The sequence below is a fragment of the Sinocyclocheilus rhinocerous genome, unplaced genomic scaffold (assembly GCF_001515625.1).
Source record: "Sinocyclocheilus rhinocerous isolate Xijiao unplaced genomic scaffold, SAMN03320098_v1.1 scaffold1915, whole genome shotgun sequence".
In the NCBI taxonomy this organism is placed as follows: domain Eukaryota; kingdom Metazoa; phylum Chordata; class Actinopteri; order Cypriniformes; family Cyprinidae; genus Sinocyclocheilus; species Sinocyclocheilus rhinocerous.
In genome coordinates, this window is record NW_015639873.1 from 376632 (window position 1) to 402301 (window position 25670).

The 25670-nt window shown below is 35.4% G+C and overlaps 2 protein-coding genes across 4 annotated transcripts in view; one reads left to right on the forward strand and one right to left on the reverse strand.

Annotated features, from left to right (window-relative positions):
- Nucleotides 1-9028, forward strand: part of LOC107752252 (uncharacterized) — a 15890-nt gene extending 6862 nt beyond the window's left edge. The window contains exons 4-14 of the mRNA XM_016568182.1: nucleotides 1032-1036; nucleotides 1833-1911; nucleotides 2096-2112; nucleotides 2220-2339; nucleotides 3451-3576; nucleotides 4299-4442; nucleotides 4563-4693; nucleotides 6247-6334; nucleotides 6524-6644; nucleotides 7220-7341; nucleotides 8689-9028. Coding sequence (XP_016423668.1) covers nucleotides 1032-1036; nucleotides 1833-1911; nucleotides 2096-2112; nucleotides 2220-2339; nucleotides 3451-3576; nucleotides 4299-4442; nucleotides 4563-4693; nucleotides 6247-6334; nucleotides 6524-6644; nucleotides 7220-7341; nucleotides 8689-8739 — 1004 coding nt within the window. The 3' untranslated portion in view covers nucleotides 8740-9028. The remainder of the gene's footprint in view (nucleotides 1-1031; nucleotides 1037-1832; nucleotides 1912-2095; nucleotides 2113-2219; nucleotides 2340-3450; nucleotides 3577-4298; nucleotides 4443-4562; nucleotides 4694-6246; nucleotides 6335-6523; nucleotides 6645-7219; nucleotides 7342-8688) is intronic.
- Nucleotides 9029-9644: 616 nt separating this feature from the next.
- Nucleotides 9645-19654, reverse strand: LOC107752239 (transgelin-3-like). 3 transcript variants are annotated; one of them, XM_016568161.1, is made up of 5 exons: nucleotides 19545-19637; nucleotides 18853-19054; nucleotides 17052-17226; nucleotides 12708-12810; nucleotides 9645-10906 (listed from the first exon to the last, which is right to left on the reverse strand). In XM_016568161.1, the coding sequence occupies exons 2-5, from the start codon at nucleotides 19042-19044 to the stop codon at nucleotides 10723-10725; spliced, it is 654 nt and encodes a 217-aa protein (XP_016423647.1). In that variant the 5' UTR covers nucleotides 19045-19054; nucleotides 19545-19637; the 3' UTR covers nucleotides 9645-10722. The 3 variants fall into 3 exon arrangements, with proteins under 3 accessions (XP_016423647.1, XP_016423646.1, XP_016423648.1); XM_016568160.1 differs by having other exon boundaries at nucleotides 18853-19078; nucleotides 19545-19625; XM_016568162.1 differs by lacking the exon at nucleotides 18853-19054 and having other exon boundaries at nucleotides 19545-19654.
- Nucleotides 19655-25670: the final 6016 nt, after the last annotated feature.

Here is a 25670-nt window from a genome sequence, read left to right on the forward strand (position 1 = left end):
TTTCGAGTTTCCCACTCGTAATAACGACTTTGTGGTGGCGTTCATGTGCGTTCAACTCGTAAATACGATCTATCCGACATGACTTGAACGCACCATAAGTACTGCCGCTCCATGGTATAAACAGAATACGTGCGATCGTGAATCTCGAAAGTGAAAGTGAAACTAAAATGCGATCGTGCATTCAAAAGCAGTTTCAATGCCAGGCATAATAGCGGCTCCCTGATGCCCGCAATCTGTATACAGTATAATTACCCAATGATATAACTGTGAGAGAAATTATTAAAATATGTATTTTCCTCCCATCGCGTATTTATTCCCTTTAGGGGTTCCGTATTACACGTCATTTTCTTTCCGAACGAACACGGTATTGGGATGCGGTGGATTGCAGGGGGTATGGGGGGGGTCACGATGTCAGCTCAACATCGTGATGTCTATCAGCCATCGGCGATGGCATCGTCTATTGGCCCAACCCTAGTTCCCGTCTCAATGGAAGTTCATTCTCTTGTGCTGTTTCCAGGTTTTTGATTTTTGCTGGGTTTGAACTGCAAAACAACACCAAAAAATACTTTTTTTTCTTAAATACTTGTATTCAGCAAGGATGCATCTCGTTCATCGCGAGTGATATGTTACAAAGGATTTCTATTTCAAAATAAATGCTGAACTTTCTGTTCATCAGTGAATCCTGAAAAAATCGGTTTCCACAAAAACGTTAAGCTGCAGCACAAGCAATTTCAACTGTGAGAATAATAAATGGTGCTTACCAAATCAGCATATTAGAATGATTTCTGAAGGATCATGTGACACTGAAGACTGGAGTAATGATGCTGAAAATAAACATTTAAAGTTTTTTACTGTATTTTTTGATCAAATAAATGCAGCTTTGGTGAACAGAAGAGACTTCTTTCGAAAACATTAAAAAAATTACACCTACCTCAAACTTGAGCAATATTGTGAAATGCTTGTTTACTGTTTAAAGTTGCACAAACCCAGGTTACTATTAACTATTTAAATGAGATCCTTGGGTCCTTCAGTTGCTGTAACCAAAATCCAAAGATGAAAAGCAACGTAATAAGCAAAAAACACTACATCCACACCAATAGGTGTCAGTATAAAGTCTAAAACCACTGGCACTAACAGGTGAAAAAAGCCAGTCCAAACAAAGTCTAAACAAAGATTTACTGAATGCACGATGCATGTTTAAGAAAACATGTTTTGCATCACCTGATTGCTGTAATTATTGACTCGTGTAAATAAAGTTCACTAATTCCACAGCTGTCAACAATTCTGCAGAACATTGTTTGGTGTGTAATGTTTACTCTGTCAAATCTATGCAGAATGAAACCCAAACAACCACTAACTATAGATTTATTTCAGTCATATAAAAAAAAAACCCACTCTTGTTTAATCACAAAAGCCTAAAATTACAAAAGACTGTTGATAAATATGTTGGTAACACTTTACAATAAGGTTAATTAGTTATCATAAACTAAGCATGAAGAACACTTCTGCAGCATTTATTAATCTCAGTTAATGTTGATTCCAACATTTACTAATGCATTATTAAAATCAAAAGTCGTGCTTCTACATTAGGTAATGCACTGTGAATTAACATGAACTAACTAACTGTATTTCCATTAACTAACATAAAAAAATGAATAAATACTGTAATAAATGTGTTGTTCGTGTTAGTTAATACATTAGCTAATGAAGTGTTACCAATATGTTTTAAGTGCATTTCACCATACTTTCTAGTGTTATGGTTTATGACTTTTTGAACATGCAGAAATTACATGAACATGTTGTGTGTGCTTTTCTGTGTCTTATTTCTCCAGCGTGATTTGGATGATGCAGAATTTCCAGAAAACATAGAAGATTTCGTTACATTAGATGAGCTGGACAACAATGCAGGAGGTGATACGTTTCCATTAAATATTACCAGGGCAAAACACATTTAAAAAAATAAAACTCGTGCATTTATGAGTTTATTATCACTAACATGCATTTAGAAAATAGTGACTTTTCATGTCATGCCAAATTTAAATTCAAATCATGTACTTTTAATCTATGACTAACACTTTTTCCCTTTTTATTCCAGACTCCACTGTGCCAAAGGTAAGTATCACATCTCTCATTTACCGTACATGTTGGACGTCTTAGGAAATAAACGTGTGTATTTCCAGTTAACAGTATGGACGATAGCATTGTGTGTTTTATTTCAGGATAGTAAAGTAGTGGTGGTGTGGCCTGTAAAGAAGACCCCGGACTTGATGAAGGATCTTTACAGTCTGTCTGCACCCTTTGGCAGCATGGTCAAGCATTTATCCACGTTCAAACAGGAGGTCAGTGTTTTGTGTTTGCGGCTGGGTAAAAATTAGTGATGCACGAAATATCGGCAACTAAACATTTTCAGCCTAAACAGCTTTTCAAAAGCATTTTTTTTTTTTACATCTTGATGATGCTATACTCTATTACGTATTCATTATATTTTTACTTATTATTTCATACTTCATTATTTAATTCACATTTGAATTAATCTTTCATGAAAAAATGTTTTAACAGCCATGTTTATATTTCAACAACAAATTGGCGTAGAAACAATTCTATTATTAAAAAGTTGATATAAAAACTGCCTTATGTGCAGTTTAAATGTTTGTACAACAGGGTTTTTTGTATTTGAATGTTATTTAATTGATTATTAACTAAACTTTATTTTTGATTTCGGCTGACTGAAAACTTTTGATAAATTCATTTTATTGCATTACTAGCAAAAAATATAATTTTTTTTGCAAGCTTCATTTGAACAAATCAAAAATGTTTTCCTGAAATTTCAAGAGTGTTTCTGGTTAAGCTATGCATGTTTTCAGTGGATGAGAAAAAAAAACATTATTTGAAGTTGAACAGGACTCTCCTCTTAGTGTGTAAAACATCTCTCTAACCTAAATAAACATTGTATTTGTGTGTGTGAATTTTCTTACTTGGATAATACTTTAAGAAAGGTTGAATACTTTAACACTTATACAGCATTTATTAATCCTAGTTCATTTAAAAAGGTTCCTTTCAACATTTACCACATTATAAGTTAAAAACAATGCATAATGTTTGCGTTAGTTAATACATTATGAGCTAAAATAAAAAATGAGCTGCAAAACAAAAAATTGCAAATGTGAAAATAAAGTGAGCCTGAGCTTGTTGCAGTCAATGCACATAACACACTGTAGCTATCATGTAATCATGCAAACACTGAAACAGACCTGTTGATGTATTCTAAAATGAATCGATACAGAATCCAAATTAAACCATGCGTTTGAGAATCCGACATTGGTGCTTATACTCTCTCTATAGCTATTGTGTCTTCTGTCCAGTTGCATCCACATACACTTTCAGTTTTACTCATCGCAGTTCTCTTGCAGGTTTTGCCTTTGGCCATTATGTGTGTTTGTGTTCTTGTAGGCTATGATTGAGCTGGAAACGGCTGAAAAAGCCCAAGAAATGGTGCAGTTCTACAGCGATCACAAGGCAACGATATGCGGCAGGCCGGTGTCTGTTTCCATGTGCCTCACCATGAAAACAATAGAGGTACGTGTTTAGAAACAACATGCTGGACAGACCGACAGTTACAGTAACATCCCATCTATCAGTGATCCCATTGTTTCAGTCAAGATGCACTAGCAGCCAAAAGTTTAGAATAATTTAGATATTTAAATGTTTTTGACAGAAGTGTCTTATGCTCATGGAGGCTGCATTTATTTGATCAAAAATGCAGTAGTAAAAAAAAAAAAAAAAAAGTATTTTCTAATGTTATTACAATTTAAAATGGCAGTTACGTATGTGTTAAAATATTATTTATTGCTGTGTTCAAAGCTGAATTTTCAGCATCATTACTCCAGTCGTCAGTGTCACATGATCTTCAGAAATCAGTATAATATGCTGATTCGCTGCTCAAAAACATTTCCGATTATTATCAATGTTGAAAACAGTTGTGCTGCTTCATATTTTTATGGAAACCATGATACGCTAAACATGCGAGTTATTTCTCCATAGAAGACAGAAGGAAGTATTTAGAAGATAGAAGTTACAAACAGAAAAAATGGAGAATAAAATAACGACACTCAATATATATACTATAGACAGAATATACAAATCAGACGATACATGTGTGTTGAAATTACTTGCCATGTAACATATAATCGCCAGAATAATTTTGTGAACACATGAGGATGTTGTTATTCCAAATGTAGATGAGTACACAATTAAACTAAAATGATTGTGGCGCTTTCAATCCCTCACACCATGTTCAGAGCCCTAGCGGGAGGTCCGTTTTCATCAGCTCTCTTCCCAACCAGAGGTACCTGCGACAGAAATACACTCACAAATCCCTCTTCAAGCTGACTAAGCCTTTTGGGAGACTGACTGGCTATTCTCTGCACAGGTATCAAGGAACGGTACGTTTCCCCTCGTCTGGAATATTGGTCTGTAAAATACTGAATTTGGCGGGAAAATGTTGAAAATGTCATTGTAACCCTTTGTTTTTTTTCCCTGTGCCTCAACTTGTTCCTTCTCAGTGTTACATGCAACTGGAAAGTACGAAGGCAGCTGAAAAAATGGTTGCGCAGTACAATCGGCGGCCTTGCAGATTTTGGGGGTCGGTGCTGAAGATAGTCATGTGCAAGAAAGGGGACTCTCTGATTCGCTGGTAGGTGAATGTGGTTCATTCATTTCAGTGCAATGTTGAAACGGTCACTGAATATAGAGTGGATGCACAAATTATAAAATACATTTTCCATCCTTGTCATGTACAGTTGGCCACAGACAGTTTGAGAACACTTAAAAATGTCAATGCAGTAGATATCAAATGAATCCACTTCACTTTTCTGTAGTTCAGCTCATTGAAGTGTTGAAAACGAAAATTTCCTGAAATTTTACTCGCCTTCAGGACATCAGAGATCAGGATGAGTTTGTTTCTTCATCAGGTTTGGAGAAATGCAGCATTGCATCAGTGTCTCAGCAATGGATGCTCTGCAGTGAATGGGTGCCGTCAGAATGAGAGTCCAAACAGCTGATAAAAACATCACAATAATCCACAAGTAATCCACACCACTCCAGTCCATAATAACGCTTTCTCCAGTGGAAAAAGTGCATCTGCTGTTGTCTCTCACGTCAAAATCCAGCCACGTATTTGTTTAGAGCTGTTTAAACGGTGCTTGATCTGTGCAGATTTCTCTCCTGATTCAGATGAGCAACTTTTGAACTGGAGAAAGCTATAGATAAATTAAAAATGTCTTAATGCTGGATTAGTTTCAGCTTTTGTCTTCTCCAGATGTTAACTGATGGACTGGAGTGCTGTGGATTACTTGTGGATTATTGTGATGTTTTTATCAGCTGTTTGGACTCTCATTCTGACGGCACCCATTCAGTGCAGAGGATCCACTTGTGAGCAAGTGATGTAATGCTACATTTCTCCAAATCTGTTCTGGGGTGGATTTTGATGTGAGAGACAACAGGAGATTGTTTTTTACTGGAGGAAGCGTTATTATGGATTATAGACTCATATTTGAGTTAAAAATGTCTTAATGCTGGATTAGTTTCAGCTTTTGTCTTCTCCAGATGTTAACTGATGGACTGGAGTGGTGTGGATTACTTGTGGATTATTGTGATGTTTTTATCAGCTGTTTGGACTCTCATTCTGACGGCACCCATTCACTGCAGAGCATCCATTGCTGAGACACTGATGCAATGCTACATTTCTACAAATCTGTTCCCGTGAATAAACAAACTTATATACACTTTCTATGGCATGAGGGCGAGTAAATGTTCAGCAAATTTAAAATTTTTGGGTGAACTATTTCTTTAACTGTGGATATATCCAGATATTTTGTCTTATGTTTAGTTTTGTTGTTTTATTTTGAACCTAATTAAATATTTTTGATGCATTTTGTTTGAAATATCTGCTTGTGTTATTTTTGTGTTAATAAATGCCACTGACATTAAGTGACTTGCAGTCAGATTGAGGTGGAAAAAATATACTCCAAGTTAAAATATATCAATAATATGAATGATTGCAGGTGTGTATAAACATTCCGTGTAACTGACTACCTTGAAAAAAAAAAAAAAAAGACTTTAGCCAAACATAAACACAAAATTTCAAATAAAATTGTAAACTCCATCCAGTGCAGAGAAGGTTTTTGATATGCTTGTTTTGCATGAGTGTCTATAGTGACCTCTTCGGTTTTGCTTTTTTTGTCATAGGAGATACCCTGAAAAGACAGAAGAGAGAGAGTTAAAAAAGGACACAAAAGAAATTAAACCAAGCACTGAAAGGACAGAAAATGACCAGGTAATCAAGAGTGAACATAAAACATCACGGACACATCTGACTAAACCTGTTCTCATGATCTTAATAGAAAGTGTCCTGCTTAAATGCAAGATTTTGCATTTTTAAATGGTTGAGTTGAAGGAAAAAAACAGTAGCCAAGTGTCCGGAATATATGATATCTCTGTCAGTAAAAATCATATGTGTTTGCAGAACCAGCAGAGTTCTTGTGTCGGTGTCGGCGGGGCTCCGGTTTGTGAAAGTAAAGGTTCAGAAGATGATAGTCAGCTGGAGAAAACCCCTCTGAGCCCTTATCAGCCAGACCAGATTGTGGGTAAGTCCATCACACACTTGCTTGTATTATTATACACACTTGGTCATTGCATTATTATAACCACTAGAGCTTAATTTAAAGCATGCCAAAATAAAAGTACTATTGCAATAAAAAACAATAATAGTCTGAAAGATTGGGATTTGTGCTCGCAAGTAATTGTGTCTTTAATTACTTGACTATTCAAAATTTTACTTTAGATGCATTTAACACAAAAATTAATGTCATATCTTACATATTTCCCATACGCTTTGTGCATTTTAGGAAAGCTTGCATCTCTGGCATAGCTTCATAAACAACCAAAATGAGCAAAGAATGCTGTTCATTTGAAGTTTAAGGCCTTTAAGGCCAATTCCTAAAGTTTCAAAAATGTTTTCATTCCCAATGAGTTTTTTTGTTTTTTAGATGCAAATAAGGTTCAGCATATTTACAACCTGTGTGAAAACACTTGTAGTGTTTTTAGTCCATTTTTTCTGGTGGTTTAAAATGTTTATGCCAATGTATTGTGATTTTTAGTGTCTAAGCAATTGAGGAAAAAACTGTAAATCTTGTCTCAGGAAACACTTCTCTTATTTCAGGTGTGAACTACGTCATCCCAGTAACTGGTTTCTTCTGCAAGCTATGTAACATGTTCTACACTGACGAGAAAAGAGCAAAATCAGAGCACTGCCGCAGCCTTGAACACTACAACAACCTCAAGGTGACTGCAATAGAGTTAGAACAGAGATGATAAAAGATGATCTGAATCTCCATCAGCAATTTTCTGCATTAAACTCTCAGCCCATTTTACTTCTATATATATATATATATATATATAGAGAGAGAGAGAGAGAGAGAGAGAGAGACACTGTTGTATAAAATTAATATCACATTTGTGCTCGCACACACATGCTGATATTCAGGAAAGTACATTTGGTAACACTTTACAATAAGGTTCCATTATTTAATGTTACTTAATGTATTAACCAACATGAACAAACAATGAACAATACATTTATTACAGTATTTATTCATCTTTGTTAATGTTAGTTAATGGAAATACAGTCATTCATTGCTAGTTCATGTTAATCCACAGTGCATTAACTAATGTTAACAAGCACAACTTTTTGATTTTAATAATGCATTAGTAAATGTTGAAATTAACATTAAGATTAATAAATGCTGTAGAAGTGTTGTTCATGCTTAGTGCATGTTAACTAAAGTAGTTAACTAATGAACCTTATTGTAAAGCGTTACCGTTATTTAGTTCGTAAATTATCATACATAGAGAATTGTAACATTTAATTTGCATGATAAGTGTCACATAATACACAACATTAATCTAAAGGGGTCGGTAGTTTAACAGAGGGGATGCTTTTTGTCATTTTTTCAACCAGGGGAATGCCATCCCCATCTCAATTCGAGCCCTCTATACATATATATATTTATTGCAGGTGTGCATTATAACCATTTCTCAAGATAGGAGACTCATTCAGGAGCACAGAAACTTTTGACATTTATTAAAAAATAGCTTCAGTACTGAATCACTACATTATATTTCTCATTAACGAGGAGGTAAAATCACTGTTTTTGAAGCAACTAAACTTACAGCTTCATTGTTTGCAGAGAGAGACACCGACGCAGATAATTCACACACGAAACATTCATCACTCGCTCTCAAAATGGCCATATTTGAGAAAAAAGTGGAGCAGTTTGCATCACTGGATATGGCTGTCGGTCATTGAATATTTCTGTCGTAAAACAGTTGACTAATATTAAATTATTTGCAACTTTCATCTCAACTCACTCTCTTTCAACGTTAATTTGCACTGCTTCTGTGAACAGTAAACCCCGCCCACTTTGATTTGATTGGCCATCTACTTTTCTTTATTGAATTCTGTTAAGGATTGTAGGACAAAATTAAAACAAGTACAGGTAAGTGTCATGTGGTGTGCAATCCATGATTTTCAGTCCAGTCATGAAACTCTGTATGGTCTGATCTCCCAGCCAATGAAATGACACGAGTCCTGGTAATGTGCATAAATGTACATGTTGCTTTGATTTTCAGCTTAAACATGCTGAAGTGGTGGAAGAGGCAGATGGACACCCAGATGGCTGAGTCAAAGAACACAAAGAAGACAAAGACATTGTACTTTGCATTGTTTTGTTTTGTTTTTATTTGTTTTCATTCCACTTAGTTTCAATATTCTTACTGTTCAGATGTTTTGTTTTTCAGAGCGCTATATGAGTGAGTGAGTGTGTGAGAGACAGATGTGCATGGACAAAATTGTGAAGCCATTGTGATGGTTTGGATGTTTAACAGTAAACAGAATGAACATGTATATCAGCTGAAGGAGAGCGTTACGCTAAGCTCTTGAAATAAACTCAAGTTTGTTTACTGTCACCTATATGCATGGTATGCATGCGTCTCCATTTCCATTTTGATAAAAGCAGGTGGTTACCTTTAGTTATGCAAGCCTCTCCAGTGGTCATGATCTCTAATGAAGTGCAGGTTTACTCTGACATAACACTAATCACCATCTAAAATGGTTAAACCTCACAGTAATAAAGAAATCGGCCTCAAAACTATTAATGCTTGCGTGCACAATTTTCCATCAGTTCAACAGATGTTACAAATAGATAAACCAATGGATCTCACCATAAACCAATACATTGCAGCTTGTGTCTGTGAAGCTCAGAATTAAATTAATGTGCAATGATTTGTACATTGAGGCACATTTGCGAATAGTTATGTATCTGTATCATAATTTTTGCCAACAACCAAAGATGTTCCAATTCAAACACAAAATGGTCTTGTGAAGAGTTTACTTTGCACAGACACATAAACAACTACCAGTGAAGAGTAAGATACATTTGCAACAATTAACGAATTAATAGATATTTGTGCACGCATTTAAATATTGAGACTAATATCTTGTCTAGTCCTTTCTTTTCAATTTTCTTTTCTTCAACAATTTTGAATAAAAAAACATTACTACATTCCAATAAATGTAAACTAATACATTTACTAAATAACAAAAAACTAAAACTAAATCAGGAAATGTTTAAAGGATGTTAAAGATGGTAAGTTAAATTGAAGACTAATTTTTCTAACAAATAAATGGATTTAAAATCAAACCACAAAAATTAAAACTAAACAGCCAAACATTTCAGTCATGACAATTGGAAAGTATTTTGATTGTCAAAGGTACTGTGTATAGGTACAAACATGACACTTCAATAAATAAATATAATAATCTGCAGTACAATCTTAGCATCAGAAGCACATTTACTTTACATGCATGTTAGTCAATGCATAAAATTAACAAAAGTTGAAAATAGCTGCATTTAAACTGACTTTTCATACCACAATTTTTTACTCGATACAGACTCTTTAAGTACAGTTTTTTTTTTTTTTCTTTTCTCACTGGAATGTATAGCATCAGTTCTTTGCAGTGACACATCCATGACATTTAGTGAAGACATTATAGGATGACCTGAGTCGATTAGTTTGGCGCATTCTGCTAGCAGGAACAGGAACATTTATAGTTAGACAGTATACATCAATAATAATAGTGTACATTTGGTAGCAAATCAGCACAGTATCACCTTAACCAAATACAATTATATCTTGACACACTGATTGGTTACATATGGCTTTAATTAGAAATAGACTCTTCTTTTGTATGTTCCTATTGCACAGCATGCACTCGATCAACCCACCTGGTAGAGTATGGTGCTTGGGTTTGATTTTAAGTCGCTTTGGGTAAATGCGTAATTGTAAATGGACGTTAACCAGATTGTCAGCTTACCATTCTTAAAGGGCTACACGTTTAGAGAGATTGAATTGAGCCGTTTGATACTATATTAAATTTAAACTCTTTATTTTGCACATTTTGGCCTTGCTCTGGAGCTTGCCTGAGAGGCAATAACAGCCGGCACTGGTGCATTGTGGGTGAAGGGACAACTCTCTGATGTGTGTAATTCTTGGACTGGTGTGAGAGTCTATATATACACACACGTACACATTCATCCTACATCTGGAGCTCTGGATTTGGCTTTGGGCTCCAGTGGAGGTTTTAAATACAGAACTATGTAGTGTTTAGGGATTGCTCTGATGGCCGTTGTGTCTTGGAGAGTCATAGCGCATGATTTGCCGTGGGGTGCCGTACCCTACCATGCCAGATTGAGACGCTCCACGATTGCTTCCCATCTGCAAGCCGATAAGACTGCGACCTTGACGCAGCTGGTCCTCAGAAAACTCCCTCTTGTGGACCTTGGCTTTCCTAAAACACAATTAAAAATGCTGAAATGCAGGAAGTGTGTACTTAGAGGTTGCATGAGACGGAGCAGCTGTTTCTGATTTGATTTACTTCCATAGATCCACACTTCTGACTGTTGGCATAAAGTCTGTTTCAATTTGCAAAAAAAAGTGTTTTTACTACTGATAACACAACAGAATGTTCAGAATGTATTTCAAAGATCCAAAGCTATTTGCCTCGCCACTATTTATTCTTTCTTCATAAGTGCTTATTGGCCTTTTGTAATATTGCACTTAAACAGCTGTAAATGTTCCACCAGTGTGCAAAAGGGATCATTGAGGGCGCATTGTGCTGCAAAAAGAGCACACTATAACCAGACCAATGAGACACTCTACTGTGATCTGTACGAACACATGCAGTTGCATGTGCCAGTCCACAGAAAGCACAGAAGCTGTGTTAAAACACTGAATTTTAAATATAAATTAAAACACTGTGCTTTTTTCTTATTTTCTGTCACTGATTTGGGTCTTTAAGTTAGCTTCAGCCAATGCAGTGCCACTGCTTATGTAATTTCAAAGTGAGGTCTTTGCAATCTAAAAAAAATCAGATGATCAAGACATGAAAATGCTATAGAAGCCAATTTCTGTCACACAAGAAGATACTTTATAAAGCGTATAGTTCCGGTGCTTGATTCTGATTGGCTGAGCCGTGTTCAAAGCTGTTGTAAATTACTCTACAAACATACACCTTTGTTTACGTCTGTGTGTTGCTCGGCAACCACTTTGTTGCAACCACAACTGTTTCTGAGGAACTACATTGTTTGGTGGAAGAATACTGTTTTTATTAACATCATTACACTTTATTTGCTCTGTTTTATTTTGTGAAACCTTACTACGTATATGGAATAACCGTTTTATAAAAGCAGTAAGCCCCGGGAAGCCGTGGTTTACAGTGAATTTATAACAGCTCGTACCTAACAACGCCCCTTAGCTGTTATAAATTCACTGTAAACCACGGCTTCTTGGGGCTTATTGCTTTAAAGACATATGAGATACAAAGTCATTATTATGGCCTTAAAAAGTCATAATTATGAAAGTCAATATTATGGCACGAGATAAAAAGTCTGAATTACGACACATTAGTATTATGACATTAAAAAGTCGTAATTATGACTTGAAAGTTCAAATGAGGTGAAAAGATTAAACTTTTTATCTCATATTTTTACTTTCATATTTGTGTTGTTTTGCTGCCCACAAATCTATGAATCTGTCACAAAATTTTAACTTCAGTAAATCATAATTAGATAAATAGGCAATAGCCGATTTAGATAACACACCAAAAGCACTTACCAATGAAAATAAGCCCTCCGTTTCTTTGTAATAAATCAGCAGTTCTTACAGAAGGTCTCTCGCATCTTACCTACATCACTTCATGCGTGATTGACTTAAAGCCAGCTAGACGGCCTCTGCAAAGACCACACCCACCAGGTACAAATAAAACAATCTGATTGGCTGATGAATGTGAATTTAGATCCTATTCGTTTGCACTGTTGGCAGTTCTGCCCAGACTGTGACGGATAACTTCTGATTATAGATAAACTTTCACCACTTTTCCTTTGTACGCTGACAAAGCCTCAACGGACATAATCAGGAGCTGAAAGTGATTAGATATACATAGAAAATTAAAGATAAGCTACATTTATTTTCTGGACATTTTACACCAGGAAAGAAGGCTTTGCTGCAAAGGCCCAGAGAGTTTACTTGCCGGTCTCAGCACATCTATGGGCAAAGTGCAAACGGGTGACACCCTTCTTTGTCCAGCTCACCTATGAAACCAGTCTTTGTCTCCACGGTAATGTCCATCATCCTTTGTGAGAGCTACACTTCCCAGAGCCATCAGTGTCCCCTGGACTGCAGCCATGTCCTTTCCTTTAAAACAGAGCGAAAAGCCTCATAAACACGATACCTGTGACACAGAGCCTGCCAAAGGCATCTTGTACGTTCCTATATACACCGTGTTAATGACAATGGTTAAATCCCAAGGATTTATCCAATGCACAGTCATGTTGACATTTTCAGATAAAATAAATGCTTCAGAAAAATGCACATCAAGAATTCGTATGTGCCATACACCCAAGAGATAGCGTAAGTTATGTTTAATTTAAGGGATAATGTAGAGTGATCACAAAATAAACATTGTGATCTTGACACCAATGCAAAGCTAAGGTGTTGTGTAATAATACTTTAAATAGTGTACTTTAAATGCAAATTTGGCTTAATTGTTTTATGTTTTAATGTGTAATATGAACAGTAATATTGTTAAATATTATAACAATTCAAAATAATTATTTTCTATTTAATATATTTTCAAATATAATTTATTTCTGTGATCAAAGCTGACTTTTCAGCATCATTACTCCAGTCTTCAGTGTCACATGATCTTCAGAAATCATTCTAATATGTTGATTTGCTGCTTAAGAAACCGTTTTTGCGGTCTAATATTTTTGTGGAAACTGGATTTTTCCCAGATTCTTTGATTAACAGAATAAAAGGTTTAAAAGAGCAACACTGTTTCCAAACAGAATATTTGGTAACATTTTAAAAGTCTTTGCTGTCACTTTTGCTCAATTTAATGGATACTTGCCAAATAAAAAGTACTTATTTTTTAAAAATTCATACTTTTAGTAGAGTACATAAGAACAACGTTAGAGATGTACAACAATTCCAATATAAAGTGATGTTATAAATTTTTTTATTTTATGTATTTATTTATTTTTTGTTATGAGTGGAAAGTAAAATACATAATAATTGAAACAACAGACATAATGAAGACAGTCCACATTAAAAAAATAAATACATTTTTACAGCAAAAAAAGAAAAGAAAAGAAACTTAGGGGGGAGGAATCATAAATTCTGGTCTCTGCTTTAGACATGGAAGGTGGAATCAACCCACGAGGATTTGATCGATCCAACGCAGGATCAATTACACAATTGAGATCAGTGGCAAAAATTATGAGTATTCAAAGAGGGAAGAGTTTCAAACAACCGATTTATGAAATTGGAGTCATCAAAGTTGGGTGCATAAACGTTAACAAGGAGAACAGGATTCTGAAATAGCGTGCCAGCTATGATCAAATATCTACCGTTTTTATCTGCTATGACCTTAGTAAGAGAAAAATGAACTCTTATTAAATAACACTGCAACCCCTCTGGATTTAGAATTGAAATTTGAAAGAAAAAACACCTGAGATTAATGTGGTCTTCATTTCTCAAATGGGCTTCTTGCAAAAATGCAACGTCACTATTAAGGAATTTTTAGGTGAAAATAGCCTTGATCTCTTGACTGGATTACAGATAACGTTCTTAACATTCCAGCTCAAAAATCTGATGGAAGAGCTCCTAGTATGGTTACCCGAGCAACCAATAGTGTCAGTCATTTATTATAATACTCTAAACCTTACTGGGAAAAAAAAAGGAAATAAGTCTGCATCCCCTCCAAAAAAAAATAAATAAATGAAGAAGAACAGAACATTGCAGAACCCCACAAAACAAGTCCCACTCTTCTGCACATTTAGAGTCCACCTCCTCAAACGATGTAAACCACTGTGCTGACTCCAACATGAGCCACATCGAATGTCCAAAGCTCACGATTAGAGAACTATCAACACCTAATGGAGCTCTGCAGGCTGTAAGTGAAACCTATTTACAATACACACACACACAAAAACATAAGCACCAAGACACCTAGTTTATCCAGACATTCGATAAACAAGCAATTGAATTGCAGGAGAAAAAAAGAGAAAATGATGATAATTACAATCTTTTAAAAAAAATCTTGTTTTCTGTTTGAAATAAAATTATTTTGCTTACCCCATTGGCAGATTATTTTGCTTGTTTCAAGCAAAAACTCACTTATATTCGACTTGTTTTTCTGAAAACAAGACAATCATTTTTACTTGTCTAGAAAATCCTTCTTGATTTAATTTTTTTTAGATATTTTGGCTGGAAACAAGACGAAGCATTTTTTGCAGTGTATTTTATATCGGTGGCCAGTTAATTATATAATCAGCTTCCAGGGCAACCTGATATTTATAATGAAAAGCAAGTGCAACCATTTTATTCTCAGTGTGGAATTGTTCAAGTGTCTTTTAAGTTAAGCACAGTATGTGAAAGTGAAGTTTTAAAATATATTAGTGAGCTTAAAATAAAGTGCCTGGCATTGATAATATTCCTGCAAAATTTTTAGGGACTCTGCTATAAAGCTATTGCACCTTTTTTTATCACATATAATACATTTATCGATTGAACAAGGAAAAATCCCTAATGAATTAAAGAGTGCCAGAGTGGGCAGTAAAGTGAATATTGTTAATTACACACCCATTTCTGTCCAATGCGTGTTGTCAAAGATAATGCAAAAAATAGTTTATGACCAGACTGAAAGATATATTAGTAGAAATAACATTTTGCATGATGTTCACGTTCAGGTTTTAGACTTACACTGAGACATGTATGTTATATATGACTGATAGGATAAGAGAGGTGGCCGATAGTGGTAAATTATGTGGAATTGTTATGATCTTCAGAAGGTCTTTGATACTGTAGATCATTCCATTTTTTTGTATAAATTAAAGGCAATAGGTTGCAGTGAAAAGGCTATTAGGTGGATACAGTCCTATCTTGAAAATAGACGTCAGAGAGTAGATGTTAAAGGTATATTGTCTAGCTTGTTACCTGTGGTGTTCCTCAAGGGAGCGTTTTAAGACCGATATTTTTTCTAATATATATTAATGATCTTAAATTAGCAAGTTCTGAGGAACTCTTTATGCAGCTGATGCAGCAATTTTAGTGTCTCATCAAAGCAAAGGCGTCCTTGAGGATAGAAAGTTTTGTCAGTTACAAGAGGTGTCCACTTGGTTTTTGGATAATAAACTTTCCTTACATCTAGGTAAGACTCTCTTTGTCTTAAGAGGGAGATTGCATAAGGATGTTTATTTTAGCATGTCTTATTGATAATTTAACAGGTGAATTTATAGCTAGAAATGCTCTTAATAAAATATAGGGTAGAATTAAATTGGATTTACTGGATGTTCATACATTAGGTGCATTGATACAGCTGCACTCTGATTATGCAGCCTTTTTTTTGGTACAGTAGTTTCATACAGAGTATGAAAGATAAACTGCAGAAGGTTCCAAATAAATTAGACTAATGTGACAAATTCATCCTTACTTTCATTTAAGTAGTGAATGTTTTAAAGGTTTAGGCCTGTTGTCAGTTGAAAAAAAGAGAGAATTAATTTTTTTTAATTGGGTATGACACAGAAACATTTTAATCATTTGGTTCCAAGTTATTGAGTAAATTATTCTGATAATGTCAGCATACCTATGACACCAGACGTAGGAATTATAATATCGGCACATGTAAATTGTAAAGTTTGGTGGGGAAAAATACTTTTTTTGTACACTAGTGCAATTGCATGGGATTAATTACCAGTGTCATTAACTAGTTTTAACTTATTTGAGAAGTTTTCAAATGCATGTTAGAATATTTTTATATATATATATATATAGAGAGAGAGAGAGAGAGAGAGATAAGATATTGCATGTGTTCATTTGGTAATTTTTTGAATGTATGCTATGTGATGGTTGTTGTTTTTTTATTAGTATTGAACAAGGATACTGGGATAATAACATGGAGGACCACAAAGGAAATAGTTTTGTAAACTTGTCAAAGTTCAAATCAAATCAAACTGTAGATAAATGGGATCATTGATCTTAAATGAGATCATTCAAACTTGTGAGCCAGACCTCGCTAGTAACAGATTTAAAATGATGTTGATTTGTAAATCTACTGATGTACACAGTTTGGCTGCTGGTTTAGATATAACGTGTGTGTGTGTGCAGTGAGTCATTCAGATGCATTTGGGCCGTTGTAGAGTATGTGGTCTTGGTTTTGATTTTACTTGGATTAATGAATTTGCATTCAGTCCTTTCTGACAGGGCGTCCCACAGGTCAGTGGCATCCACTGGAGAGCAAAGACGACATTCTTTAATTTCTAAAAACATTGGAAGTTTTCACAGTTTATTCAAGATTAGTTCCTAGTTATTTGCTTTTTGTGAAAGAGGAACTTGCATTGTGTGTGTGTGTGTGTGTGTGTGTGTGTGTGTGTTACCTTCCCAAAGATCAACAGTTTGGAATATGTCTCCTCTGGAGACCCCATATTCTTCAGCAGCCTGCAGGAACTGAGAAATCTTTTCCATTTGCTTGAAGACCATTTTAGTTTCTGTAATTTTCTTAATTGGCTCCTCACCTCTGGGGTACAGACTGTTGATGAGCCGGCAGAGAATCTGGGAAGGGGTTTGGAGACAGGAAGAGCGAGGAGAGAAAGGAGGAACATTTAAGTTCTGCCAGATTCTTAATGTCATCCTACTTTTACTAAAACAATAACTAAGAGACAGAAAGGTGTCTTATACTTATAAAGGTGTCATGTAAAATTGCTGCATCCCAGTTTTTGCATATTATGGGTCTTAAATAGCAGATTGCAATTCACAAATCATAGTACAGTGTTTCTCAAACATGTATGGATGGTGCACTATTTCCGGTGAATGTGTGCATCTATGAAGGGGTTATCCATGCCTACTTGCTCAGCTAATATTACCCAAAGCTTTTTTTTTTCTAAAATGCAAAAGTGGGCAAGGATTATTTTTTACTAAAAAGTGAAGTAAAATAGTATGATAATAAACTTAGTTAGATGCTAATGCTTACATGCAAATGCAACAATAGGTATGTATAGGTATCAAGACGCAATTTTATGGCAAGACAGTGTTCTAATACTTGTACACTGTCTTATTACGTATTCAAAAATGTGTACTTTCCCATCATCAGCAAAGTTAACAAAGTTTTTAGTGCACAGTAATTGGGATGCAGCATATTAATTGAAAATATGGTACAAAAATGTCCTGAATACTTGAATAATATTACTGAAGTATATTTAACAAGAAAATACTATTTCTGAGTCAAAATTGTTTCTACACCAATTTTTTCCCACATTCACATATCCACAATGCCTTTTCATTGTACAGTGCCATAATCATGTCAAATACATAATATTATTCTGCAATGTGATGATTATTCCAGATTATGGTTCCAGCTCTCAGATGTGTAAGATAAGTTTTTAGTTTTTAGGCTCCCTGTGTTAAAAATTAGCTGCTGACATTAATATAGTGATTTTTAAATGAGCCCTTAAAGGCACAATATGTAAGATTTTTTTATTAAAATATCCAAAAACCACTAGAACAGTGTTATATATTTTGCTGACTTGTGTACTTACACTATCCCAAATGTTTCGAAGAATGTTTAAATCCAGAGAAATAAGCAATTTTAACTAGTGACACGCACCGTGTCCATAGTGGCATTGTGTCGCCTGCCAAAGACGTCTTAACCCCTCGATTTCCGGTTTTGTTTTGTAGAAAACATAGAAACACCAAAGACGCTTTAATATGTTGTGTGTTTTAATAGACCGGTGACGACCGCACAGAGTAGCATTATAACAGAACTTTCAAATGTATCTAGTATTATAAAACAGTGCTGCTTTACCCCACATGCGCACCACCGGAAGCAGCGGAAGCGCTCGACTGTGGCATAATAAAAGCTCCGCTGCTTTACCCCACATACGCACGACCGGAAGCAGCGGAAGCGGTCGACTGTGGCATAATAAAAGCGCCGCTGCTTTCGAGCCGTGTGTCACGCTCGGTCAGCGGTTTCGTTTCGCTTCGACGGCTTTCAGCCTCACCCTACTACATTAATAAATCATTAGCTCATCCATGAACATGATTTCTGCCCGAGTCCAGTCGGATAAGCCTTTGCTTCTTTGTTTATTTTGAATACGCGCCCTCTAGCTGTGAAAATTACATATTGTGCCTTTAAGCACCTCCCTATAATTTCCTTTCTCATATCCCTTATTCAACACCTACAGTTCCGCTCATGAGCCATTTCTGGAAGTTCTGTTTGCCAGGTTCAGGTCGCTCCAAGTCGTCGCCGCACTGGACCAGAATCCATTCCGCAAGCCGAGCCTCCAACTCCGGATCATATTTCTGTTCAATCTTCTCTTGGACCTCACGGCTGAGCCCATAGCTTGGGCCCCTGTTTGCCATGGCGGCACTCATTAACACCGACCTACACGGGTGATGATCTCAACCCCTATAGGATGGAAACACACACACGAACACACAACATATGGCTCTTATTTCTTATTTTAATGCACCATATGCCTATAGACTCAAACAGATCGGCTACGGCTTACTCTGACTATAAGCATATTGACAGAAGATGATTTTTTCCTGTTCCTATTTGCCAAACTAGAACTAAATTGCATGTCACATATTGATACATTTAATCTGTATAGCCACTACTGCTTGATATGCAACAAACGTCGAGTCCCTCCTAGACATGAAAGAGCAATATCACCATATTTACGCTGTTAAATAGACTACAGTTTCCTGCGTTTCCATTTGATCGAGATTATTAATAACAGCAAACTGGCACAAACGCCAACCTGTGCCCAACAGACTCTAGTACGACAGCAAGCAACTGCATCACTAACTGATTGTTTAATATGCTCTAATTTATCCATAGTGCAGTGAGATATTCTTATTCATCAACTCACTATTGATGGAGGCTGTTTGTTGTTTTCCTCGGCCGTGTAATGATGTCCGTCTGCTGGCACCATGGAGCAGCGTTCGTATGGGGGGCAGAGGGGGCGGGACGCAGCTCAGCATCCGTCATTACCCAAGCAGAGCATCGCGCATCATCCTCGCTGATGGACAGAGGGTTGGCGAGGAACCCGACAGTAGCCTATGTGTTACGCAACACTGAAGGCTGCGCGCATCATTGGCTTGACGTGTTGCAAAATGAGTCTAGCCAAAAAGGCGTTGAAAGCCGTTCGGAAGAATGGCAGAATTGTGTGCATGATTGGAAAAACAGGCCATGATGAAGAGCACGAAGTATGTATGCATACAGTCGGGGATGATGTAATAACAAGCTCGCGATTTTTACATCCAGTCTATCCTCAAATGCAGATAGGCTACTTTTTTTTCTACATGTAGCCTACATATAGTTTTAAAATGCTTATCCTTGGAATTATTTATAAAGCAATTTTCAATCAATCCAACAGAGTATTGTAAAATGCACAATTCTTATTGTAAATGAATTGCAAATATACTGTGTCATATAGCCTGCATATAACTGAAAATATAAATAGGACGTTGGCAAATAATACACAGCATGATAAACCTTTTCAGCATTAAGAAAACATAGTAGCCTAACGTGTTTAAAAAAGCGAGAGAGAGAGAGAGAGAGAAAAGGAAAATGTATATTTTAGTTGCTGACACGACTCAATATCTACATATACTTCGTGTGGTCTGAAGAACTGCATGATACGATTTATTCATTTATTTATAAATATTGTTTAAAATAGTTTAAAACCGTTTGCTATTACTGATTGACATGTCGTGTAAGTTGGAGGCTGTAAGTGCCACTTTAAAATGAATTTAAAAAAGAAAAATGTAAATAAATAAATGTTCAAATAAAAAAAAACATAGATTTATTTAATGTTTAATTTGTGGAATAAAAAAAAAAAGATAAAACGAATTGATAAATAATTTTTTATTAAACTTTTTGCATTTAAAGCATTTGCCAGTCGCTTTTCTTTATCCAATACTATCCACTGATAATGGAATTATTCATGTTATTTTTAAGTCTTCCATACTGTATAAGCACTTACGCTAAAAAGCATTGCTGCAACCTAACTGCAATCTCTAAGAGAACTCTTTGCTAAAAATTGGCTGCTGCCCTGCTCACAACCCTGAGATCAGCAAAGCTGCCTCAGCCCTCGCCACTGACTTCATCAGTCAATCGTTTCTGTCCATATCCATCACTGCTGGCCTGCGTGTGCATCCAACTGTGCTCTTACGTTCCTCAGCATGTCCATGTAGAGCCTATTGCTCTCACTATGGAGAGGAAAAAACATTTATTTCCTTGTTATTGTATTGCATCTCATAATTCAGACTATACTTAAGATACTCACTCGGTCAAACACCAGGTTTCCCATGTCCATGTAATACTGAGCATTTGTTCTCAGATCAGTCCAGTATTCATTTGCCTGCCACACAGACAACATGTTGCTGTGATATACTTAGCTTAATTTAATTAGAATCACGTGGATTTCTTCGTTCTTTTATCCGCTGCACTATTCTTTAATTTGTTTTAATCTGTTTTCCAATCAAATACAGGCTTATTAAACACTTTGACTGCTGATGTCATTAAGGAATAGTTCACCCAAAATAAAAAAAATGCTGAAAATCATCAGTCAATCGTTTCTGTCCATATCCATCACTGCTGGCCTGCGTGTGCATCCAACTGTGCTCTTACGTTCCTCAGCATGTCCATGTAGAGCCTATTGCTCTCACTATGGAGAGGAAAAAACATTTATTTCCTTGTTATTGTATTGCATCTCATAATTCAGACTATACTTAAGATACTCACTCAGTCAGAGAGCTGTCAAACACCAGGTTTCCCATGTCCATGTAATACTGAGCATCTGTTCTCAGATCAGTCCAGTATTCATTTGCCTGCCACACAGACAACATGTTGCTGTGATATACTAATTACTTAGCTTAATTTCATTAGAATCACGTGGATTTCTTCATTCTTTTATCCGCTGCACTATTCTTTAATTTGTTTTAATCTGTTTTCCAATCAAATACAGGCTTATTAAACACTTTGACTGCTGATGTCTTTAAGGAATAGTTCACCCAAAATAAAAAAAATGCTGAAAATGTACTTAACCTCAGGACATCCAAGATTAGGATGAGTTTGTTTCTTCATCAGGTTTGTAGAAATGTAGCATTGCATCAGTGTCTCAGCAATGGATGCTCTGCAGTGAATGGGTGCCGTCAGAATGAGAGTCCAAACAGCTGATAAAAACATCACAATAATCCACAGCACTCCAGTCCATCAGTTAACAGCTTGAGAAGAGAAAAGCTGAAACAAACCCATCAATACATTTTTAACCACCATTCAAATTGGCTAAAATATTCCTTGATCCATAATCTTGCTTTCTTCATTGAAAAAGTCGTCTTGTCTGAATCAGGAGAGAAATCTGCACAGATCAAGCAAGCGAGTACATTTTCAATGCATCTTCATTTAAACATCCAGCATACGTATAAAACAAAATTAAATCTAGAAAAATGCCAGACTGTCTCTTTAGACGTAAAGATTTCTTGGCCTGCTCCCCTTTCACAAATGGAGCGGCGAACGCGGCTATGAGAAAACTCGATTATTAATCTGTTAACAAAATGAGTCCAATACAATTCCCATTTACATGCACACAATTCTTTTTAAAGTTCTTTGCTATATACAGGCAAAATTAAATTGCATTAACTTACCACTTATGAGAGTCATCAGAATCACTATGTGCCTCATGCTTTTCATCTGTGCACAAGCAGGGAAAATGTCTGGTTTCTGAATAGATCAAATCAAAACACATACTCTGTATGAAAAAGCACAACTGTCTAACTGGCATCATACGCACATTACTGCATGAAATATTTTAGCTCAACACTACTCTGAGTCATATCAATAAAGTTATTGCATCAAAATATGCACATTGTGGAAAGCTGGCTGCCAAGAACATACGTAAATAACCAACATTACACTGACCACAACTATTGCAAGTCACAAGTTCATGCAAAAAAGGCACACATAAATAAAAATGGTCAAAAAAGGACTAGATTCATTATGTGCTGACAGCAATAAAGTCACGATCTGTATAAAAGCAACCCAAATTGAGCTGCGCTATCACTCTCTACAAAAGATTTGCTGAAGCGGTAGTTTTGGAGTATTGCAGTGTTCAGAGTTTTACCTGTGCTGCTGTCGGAGGCTGAAGTCTGCAGAGCAATGATCACAAGAGGCAGCCAGCAGAATCTGCAGCGGAGGTGTGAGAGCGAATACAGGGCTCTTTCAGAGCAGATCTCAATACACAACTCTGTGGGAAATGTGAACTCTTCACCTAGAACAGCATCAACATTCACATATCTTAAAGTAAATACATCAGTTTAGCACAAACATACACTCTACAGGCCAAAGGTTTGGAATACTTCGGTCTTTTTATGTTTTTAAAACGGTAATATTGTAATATATTGTTACAATTTCCAATAACTTTTCTATTTTAAGAATCTTTAAATAAATGTAATTTATTGCTGTGATGCAAATAATTTATTTGAAATAGAATGTTTTGTAACGTTATACAAATGTTATACTGTCACCAAAACTGAATACAAAGTATTAATTTCTCTTTAAAAAAAACCTTAGCCCAGACTTTTAAATGGTAGTGTATCATGGTTTCCATATATAAGCAGCAAAAACTTACTAACAATGATAATTTGGGATGTTTTGTGAAATGCCATAAAAAAAATTTTTTAAGACTTTTTATTTAAATTAAATTTTTTTTTAAAGATTTAGCATTGAGAAATGTGATTTTTGATTTGTGTGACACTTCTCTCATTAAATTTTGCACAAAATGATGAGCCACGATCCAGCTTTGCTTGCAGAGTGAGATGCTCCTTTTATACTCAAACATGACGCCCTCACCAGGCACCAATTCACCTGCTTACTGTGAACTCTTTAACTTTGATGTTCACCTTTTCACTTTTATTTTGCCTCTGTCCCAACTTTTTTTGGCGTGTGTTGCAGCCATCAACATAAAAAAAAAATTATATTTACAAAATGCATTTAAGTTGGTCAGTGAAAACTTTGGAAATCTTTTCTTTGTGCTGTTGTCAATTAAATAAAAATTAGAGAGAAGATTCTTGATTTTGTTGCATTTTACAAAACGTCCCAACTTTTCTGGAATTGGGGATGTAGATTGATTTCTGAAGATCATGTGACACTGAAGACTGGAGTAATGATGCTGACAATACAGCTTTGATCACAGAAATAAATTAAATTTCAACATCTATTCAAATAGAAAAGTTATTTTAAATTATAATAATATTTCACAATATTACTCTATTTTCCATCAAATAAATTCAGGCTTGGTGAGCAGAAGAGACTTTAAAAAAAACATTAAAAATCCTAATTATTCCAAACTTTTGACTGGTAGATAAAGTACTCCCAAGAAACTTTGTTAACAGGTTGCTTTTTTCTTATCTGCCTCATGCTTATAGAAGCATTCAAAGTAAACACTATGCAGTTGCAAACTCAAAACAGAAAATCAAATGCCACAGAAAAGCTGCAGTCTTTAACTATCCCGTTTAATAATAAAAATACCTATTTTATTTGACATATTTGAAAACATGACGTGACACATTTTAAATTGTATAACATTTTGAAATGGTTCATATGAGCTAACAGAAACTGGGCTTACAAATGAGGCCTACAAATGAATGAGATAAATACAAAAAAAGCATTTAATGCTGTCAAAGATGTGATAATACACGTGGTAATCAAACTCTGGGAACAGTTTTGCTCCAAAAATGAAAAGTAGAAAGAACATTTTTGTAACTAGAAGAATCACCACATAAATTACAGATGGCAAAAAAGAAAAAAATATAGTGTTATATATATACACAAGAGAACAAAATGAAGTAAAAATAGGATCTTGAAAGGTAGGCACTGACATCTCTATTATTGTCCTGTGGCTGCAAAGAGGTCAAAGAAGAAAGAAAAAAACACAGCAGTGGACTACCAGCTAAATCAAACCCTTCCTAGCATTACACACCCATTCCAAATAAATGGCTTTATATAACAATACTGTGTGGTTCACCAATCCAGCCTGATATCTTGTAGTAAGTAGCACAAAAGTCTTCTACCTGTACATTTTTCATCATTTGTGCATAGAATATGGAACTCAAAGTGATTCAAAATGCCGAAATATTTTCTGTCCCATGAGCACTTCAGAACAACCAAACCTTACCCAGCTCAAACAAAGCTGGAGTACTTTGAAAATAAAGCTAAGACATAGCAGTACAAGAATGATCGCATTAATAAGTTACAGGAAACAATAATAATAAAAAAAAAAACACAAGGCAAGTTGGATGTAGAGTTCTTGTTACTAGGTCTACAATGGTTTAGCATTTTGATTTGAGCTGAAATTGAAGTGATGTAACACTTTACAATAAGCTTTCATTTGTTCACATCAGTTAACTGCATTAGTTAACATGAACTAACAATAAACAATACTTCTGCATCCTTTATTAATCTTAGTTAATGTTAATTTTAGCATCTACTAATACATTTTAAAGATCAAAAGTTGTTTCTGTAACATTAGTTAATGCACTGTCAACTAACATGAACTTGTTTATTAACTAGAATTAGCAAAGGCTTATAAATGCTGTAAAAATATATTGCTCATCGTTAGTTCTTGTTAGTTAATGTATTAACAAATGAGACCTTATTGTAAAGTGTTACCAACGTAATTAATCAATGAAATTCTTGCCTTGTCATAGCTTTTAAATCTCATTAATGCTTATGCATATTCAAACTTGGCACGCTGCTTTTGGTTATGAAGAATTTGCTTGAGAGCTACTGGAGAGGGCAAAATTTTCAGCAAATAAATATTTTAAGGAATAGTTCATCAAAACATTTACATTTGCTGATAATTTGCTCGCCCTCAGGCCATCCGAGATGTAAATGAGTTTGTTTCTTCATCAAACTCTGGATGCTCTGCAGTGAATGGGTGCCGTCAGAATGAGAGTCCAAACAGCTGATAAAAACATCACAATAATCCACAAGT

Coding starts and splice junctions, on each gene's coding strand:
- LOC107752239 (XM_016568161.1), bottom strand. CDS start 19,044: ATGAGTGCCGCCATGGCAAACAGGGGCCCAAGCTATGGGCTCAGCCGT. Junction 17,227..18,852: donor AATGGCTCATGAGCGGAACT/GTAGGTGTTGAA, acceptor ACCCCTTCCCAG/ATTCTCTGCCGGCTCATCAA. Junction 12,811..17,051: donor AACTGTTGATCTTTGGGAAG/GTAACACACACA, acceptor TCTGTTTTAAAG/GAAAGGACATGGCTGCAGTC.